Source organism: Oncorhynchus kisutch, linkage group LG18 (genome assembly GCF_002021735.2).
Source record: "Oncorhynchus kisutch isolate 150728-3 linkage group LG18, Okis_V2, whole genome shotgun sequence".
Taxonomy (NCBI): Eukaryota; Metazoa; Chordata; class Actinopteri; order Salmoniformes; family Salmonidae; genus Oncorhynchus; species Oncorhynchus kisutch.
The window spans coordinates 4,424,769-4,431,157 of NC_034191.2; the positions used below are offsets into that span (position 1 = coordinate 4,424,769).

Consider the following 6,389-nt stretch of genomic DNA (forward strand, 5'->3'; position numbering starts at 1 on the left):
TACAGAGTCAGTGTGGAGGCTATATACAGGGGGTACCGGTACAGAGTCAATGTGGAGGCTATATACAGGGGGTACCGGTACAGAGTCAATGTGGAGGCTATATACAGGGGGTACCGGTACAGAGTCAATGTGGAGGCTATATACAGGGGGTACCAGTACAGAGTCAATGTGGAGACTATATACAGGGGGTACCGGGTACCAGTACAATGTGCGGGGGTACAGGTTAGTTGAGGATCGGGGACCCATGCCAAATCTTTTCAGTCTCCTGATAGGCGTTGTCGTGCCATCTTCACGACTGTCTTGGTGTGTTTATATCATGATAGTTTGTTGGGAATATGGATACCAATGAACTTGAAACTCTCAACCTGCTCCACTACAGCCCCATCGATGTAGTCCACGATCAGCTCCTTTGTCTTGATCACGTTGAGGGAGGCTGGTGTCCTGGCACCACTCCTCCATATAGGCCGGCTCATCGTTGTTGGTGATCAGGCCTACCGCTGTAATGGTGTTGGAGTCGTGGGTGAACAGGGAGTATAGGAGGGGACTGCGCACGCACCCCTGAGGGACCTCCATGTTGAGGATCAGCATGGCAGAAGTGTTGTTGCCTACCCTCACCACCTGGGGGCGGCTCGTCAGGAAGTCCAGGATCCAGTTGCAGAGGGAGGTGTTCAGTCCAAGAGTCCTTAGCTTAGTGATAAGTGTTGTGGGCACTATGGTGTTGAATGCTGAGCTGTAGTCAATGAACAGCATTCTCACATAGGTGTTCCTTTTGTCCAGGTGAGAAAGGGCAGTGTGGAGTGCAATAGAGATTGCATCATCTGTACTGTGGATCTGTTGGGGTGGTATGCAAATTGGAGTGGGTCTAGGGTTTCTGGGATGATTGTGTTAATGTGAACCATGACCAGAGGTTGAAAATGTCAGTGAAGACACTCGCCAGTTGGTCCGTGCATAGGTATTCTGCCACGTTAATGACACTATCGACTTGGATTTTAAGTATCAAGGTAAGGTGACTCTTTCGGCGTGAAGCATTCGATTTTGCAATTGCGTACATTTTTGGGGATTTGCGAGCCTGTTGTTGAAAACTGTTGTGTAACAAAAGGAAACACTGAATGTTATGAGATTATGTCCGACAACTGTCCGATCCAGGATTCAATGTCTAATTTAACTGATTCATCTATGATATAAGAACATCTTTCACTGCCATAAATGCAAGGACAGAAAAGTAAATGTTCTACATCAGACCATTTTGGACAAATCTGTCAAGAAACCAACCACGATAAAGGGTTAAGCTTAGATTTTTAAATCAACTCGTGAATTGTATTGAATATACCAGAGGTCGACCGATTAATCGGAATGGCTGACTTGTCTAGTATTTAACTAGACAAGTCAGTTAAGAACACATTCTTATTTTCAATGACGGCCTAGGAACAGTGGGTTAACTGCCTGTTCAGGGGCAGAACGACAGATTTTCACCATGTCTGCTCGGGGGATCCAATCTTGCAACCGTACAGTTAACTAGTCCAACGCTATAACCACCTGCCTCTCGTTGCACTCCACGAGGAGCCTGCCTGTTACGTGAATGCAGTAAGCCAAGGTAAGTTGCTAGCTAGCATTAAACTTATCTTATAAAAAACAATCAATCATAATCACTAGTTAACTACACATGGTTGATGATATTACTAGTTTATCTAGCGTGTCCTGCGTTGCATATAATCAATGCTGTTCGTATCGTTGCTCCAATGTGTACCAAACCATAAACATCAACGCCTTTCTTAAAATCAATACACAGAAGTATGTATTTTTAAACCTGCATATTTAGCTAAAAGAAATCCAGGTTAGCAGGCAATATTAACCAGGTGAAATTGTGTCACTTCTCTTGCGTTCATTGCACGCAGAGTCGGTGTATATGCAACAGTTTGGGCCGCCTAATTTGCCAGAATTTTACATAATTATGACATAACATTGAAGCTTGTACAATATTTAGACTTGGATGCCACCCATACGAAACAGTTCCGTATTTCACTGAAAGAATAAACGTCTTGTTTCCGGATTCAACCATATTAATGACCAAAGGCTCGCATTTCTGTGTGTTATTATATTATAATTAAGTCTATGATTTGATAGAGCAGTCTGACTGAGTGGTGGTAGGCAGCAGCAGGCTCGTAAGCATTCATTCAAACAGCACTTTCCTGTGTCTTCCCTGTGCTTCAAGCATTGAGCTGTTTATGACTTCAAGCCTATCAACTCCCGAGATGAGGCTGGTGTAACCGATGTGAAATGGTTAGCTAGTTATCGGGGTGCGCGCTAATAGCGTTTCAACTCGCTCTGAGACATGGAGTGGTTGTTCCCCTTGCTCTGCATGGGTAACGCTGCTTCGAGGGTGGCTGTTGTTGTTGTGTTGCTGGTTCGAGCCCAGGGAGGAGCGAAGAGAGGGATGGAAGCTATACTGTTACACTGGCAATACTAAAGTGCCTATTAGAACACCCAATAGTCAAAGGTATATGAAATACAAATGGTATAGAGGGAAATAGTCCTATAATAACTACAACCTAAAACTTTTTACCTGGGAATATTGAAGACTCATGTTAAAAGGAACCACCAGCTTTCATATGTTCTTATGTTCTGAGCAAGGAACTGAAATGTTAGCTTTCTTACATGGCACATATTGCACTTTTACTTTCTTCCCCAACACTTTGTTTTTGCATTATTTAAACCAAATTGAACATGTTTCATTCATTTTACTTGAGGCTAAATGTATTTTATTGATGGATTATATTAAGTTAAAATAAGTGTTCATTCAGTATTGTTGTAATTGTCATTATTACAAATAAAAAATTTTTTTTTTTTTTTAAATCGGCCGATTAATCGGTATCGGCTTTTGGGGGGGGGGGGGGGGGGTCCTCCAATAATCGGTATCGGTATTGAAAAATCATCATCAGTCGACCTCTAGAATATACCCATGTTCCCAAATATATCTTAAATGTAATTACATGAAAATAACTGGCAGATTATTATCAAATGACTTTTCAACAGCTGTAACAAGTTGTCCATAGATTGAAATATAATTTCCACTGTTAGTCTCTATGATCTGAGTAATGGATAATCTGTTTTACTTGACAAGCATTAATGTCGAACCCTGTGACGGTATTAAAAACAACAACATCCTGTGGCTATTTTAGAAATACACCCCCCCCCCCCTTAGGTATAGGGGTAGTATACCTGCCCAAGCCTACAACATAGACTAAACCAATTTCTTGGTCAGGTATACTAGATGTTGTGTACAGTGGATAGTAGAATATAAATCAATAGTTTGACGAGGATGAATAGCTTGGATATATGAACTCACCAAATGACATCTAGCAGGCACCTGCCATCTTCATCGTCCATGTCAACTGAAAACACATTAAACATCCCCCCAATAATATTTAGTTCAATACATCAATCATTGCATTCACCACTCCAGTATAAATAAGGGGGGGGGGGGGGTAGTGCATTCTAACGTGCATCTCTTTAAAGGGGCTTTATAAGTTCCCAGAATCCAACCATCCAGGAAGTGCTGTGTGAGGTTCTCTGTGTGATTGTTCTTCCAACTTGGCTACGGTGACAGTCTGATAACCGTTTTTTAGGGGGAAGTTGTTTTATTTTTCTACATTTTCTGTTCGATATAAAAAATAAAATAAATATTTGCACCGAGGTCCTAGGATACAGTATGTTAGTCACAAGGGGCGGGAATATAAACAAAGCTTTGCGATACCACGATACTTCGATTCCCCCCCCCCAAAATAAAACGTCACCAAAATGATGCCAGCGCATTGATGTGTCCGGAAGGCTTTCATTGTTGTGATTCTGAATGGTCAGATATCTAGCAACAATGACAAGAAGCTGTCAAGTGGCGAGTTGTAGGTGGTTCTTTCAGCTAGTTGCATCTTGTTCTTGATACCACGTCTTGTTTTGAGATGTTTTGACTGATGTCATGTCTATGCTAATATGGCTCAAATTCGCTAGCAAGCTAACCAACAACTAACAATGTATTTGAGATACAAGCGCAAATGTATTTATATTTTTATAAACATTTCGAGACTAAATTGAGTTTAAGTGTTGTCTGTTCTGCCCCACAGTTGCACAGGGGTTGGGGCAAAACAGATGGGGTTGGCTTAGGTTGTTAACATGGAAACTATATTTTGTCTCCAATGTTTATTGAAAACATAATTAAAGTGGCACAATGTGCACTTGTCTCTCAAATACATCGTTACAGTTGGTTGACGTTTACTTACTAACAAATATTAGCATAAACGTGACATCAGTCAAAACACCTCGTGGTATCAAGAACAAGATCAAACGAGCTACTTACGATTCGTCACAGATCTGAGCAGAACAGAGCTATGTTGTTTTCGCCACACTAAAACCACCAGAGAACAACCAGGTTGAAATATAGATAGGACAGGAAAAATGTTTTAGTTTTTTTACTTTCCAGATTTATTTAACTTGTCTCGCCCAGAAGGTCAGGACTAATGACATACATAGCCTATTGATGATCAGTGATCTGAAATCTTAATTGATGCTCTTGAATTAGTTATCTTGCTATTAAATCCCCCCCCCCCCAAAAAAAATGTGAGCATTACAATAAGAAAGTTATTTTTGTAGGCCAAGTTAAGCATGCATACAACATAACACCTCTGCTTGAATGTCACCACGATCTGATCACAATCAAATGTGATACTCTTTCCTTGAGCAAACCACCTTCTGGGTTAAAAACGCGCGTTTTTCACTCACTCGGTTATCATTCAATGTTCAGATTTATTTACATTTTATTATATATATATATATATAATAATGTAAAATCCCTCATATATATATATATATATATACACACACACACATACACGAGTAGATAGAAGAATAATAGCTATAGTCAGAGAGGCCGATTGTTCATGTTACCAGTAAACAGTACGGAGATGTTGCTGAAACCAGCTATGTTTTAAATCTCTCTGCTCGTATCGTCTCGACATAAACTAGTAGATTCTGAGATCAGAGAGGCGGAGACGAGCAGCAGCGGACTTGCGCCGAGAGAAAAAAAAAACCCACTTAGATATATATATATATAGAGGACAAATCTCCATTTGCCGCTCTCCATAATGTTGGTTGGTAGCTAAAGCGGTCGTAGCCATTGCACAGCCAGCAGGGCAGAGAGGAAGAGCGGTGCGCAGCATATGAATGGGAGGGACACTGCGAGCGGCTGGCTAGTTTAGGTGCTTTCACTTAACGTTGAATGCCTCCAATGTAGTGACACGATCATATAATTGTTTTTGCCCTGTTGCTACTGGGTTTCCTCTAAAACAATTCGCGTGTTCGTTTGATGTCTATTTGTCTGAATCGGCTAGCTATTTGTGAGCCTTTTGATGCATAGCGTTCATTTCGTTAGCATTAGCTGCTAAGTAGCTAACATTCTATCAACATTCTGGTGTTAACAGATTCAGACATTTGACAAGTAAAAACGTCACAAGAGGGTTTACTATCGAAACGCTTGTAATGCACGGTAGCGTTGCATCCTAGCTTTCCCGATGCATTATTTTGTTTGCCTTAATAAAATGCAATTGCGTAAGCCAGCTCTCCTTGCAAGCAAAATATGAGTTAATGTTGGAATACTCTTGGACCAGGGGGTATTTGCTTGGGAATTCGTTGGAAAATGAAACGGTTTGTCTCGCCGTACAGGACTACGGGATTTAGATCAAGGCAGATGCGAGGTTTGCAATCCGCTTGCAGTACGCAAATGTTGCAGCTTTAATATAGTTATTCAGATTAATAGAGAAATTGCTACATTGTAACAAACTCACCCGAGACGATAGAGGTGCAGGCAGCGCGGGGTCTCCGGGACAGCCTCGCACGGGCTTCCATACAGGACCCGGATACAGGCAGGAAACAGAGGACCGTTGAGTTCGCCTGCCCAAAAATCATTGTTTTGTGTGCATTCATTCAATAGAAAAAAATCCCTCAACCTTTCATGAACCCTGAGCGCCAGTTTATCGATCATAGTAAAACAGCCAATGATCCAGTTTAGGCAAGTAAAAAATGTTAGTTTAGGTTTCAAATGATTTCTCTGTCATACAGATGAGTATATGGTTGCAAACCTTTATTTTACTGTCAATAAACAAAACATTTAAACAGTGTGCAGTTTTGTAATAGCTTCAAGTGTATATTCACTGTTAGAAACTAATAGAGACATTATCACTTGTATTTTCCATCATAATTCAACTGGGTTACGGTAATGCTATTAGCATTTTATGTCTGAGATTGTGGTAGTAACCAATCCACGTCTCAAGGCTTAAACGTCCTTCTTTAACCTGTCTTCTCCCCTTCATCTTCAGCTGCAGGACGAGTTTTTTTCTTCG

General features: G+C 41.0%; 1 protein-coding gene across 9 annotated transcripts in view; it reads right to left on the reverse strand.

Annotated features, from left to right (window-relative positions):
• The window catches only part of bicra (BRD4 interacting chromatin remodeling complex associated protein), a 65,992-nt gene extending 60,038 nt beyond the window's left edge, over nt 1-5,954 (reverse strand). For all 9 annotated transcript variants that reach the window (XR_004203905.1, XR_004203908.1, XR_004203906.1 and 6 more), the window contains exons 1-2: nt 5,835-5,954; nt 3,347-3,392 (exon numbers count right to left, since the gene is read on the reverse strand). Coding sequence is in view for 5 of the 9 variants with exons in the window: in XM_031795329.1 (XP_031651189.1) it covers nt 3,347-3,392; nt 5,835-5,895 (107 nt within the window). In the remaining 4 variants the exon portion in view is untranslated. The remainder of the gene's footprint in view (nt 1-3,346; nt 3,393-5,834) is intronic.
• Nucleotides 5,955-6,389: the final 435 nt, after the last annotated feature.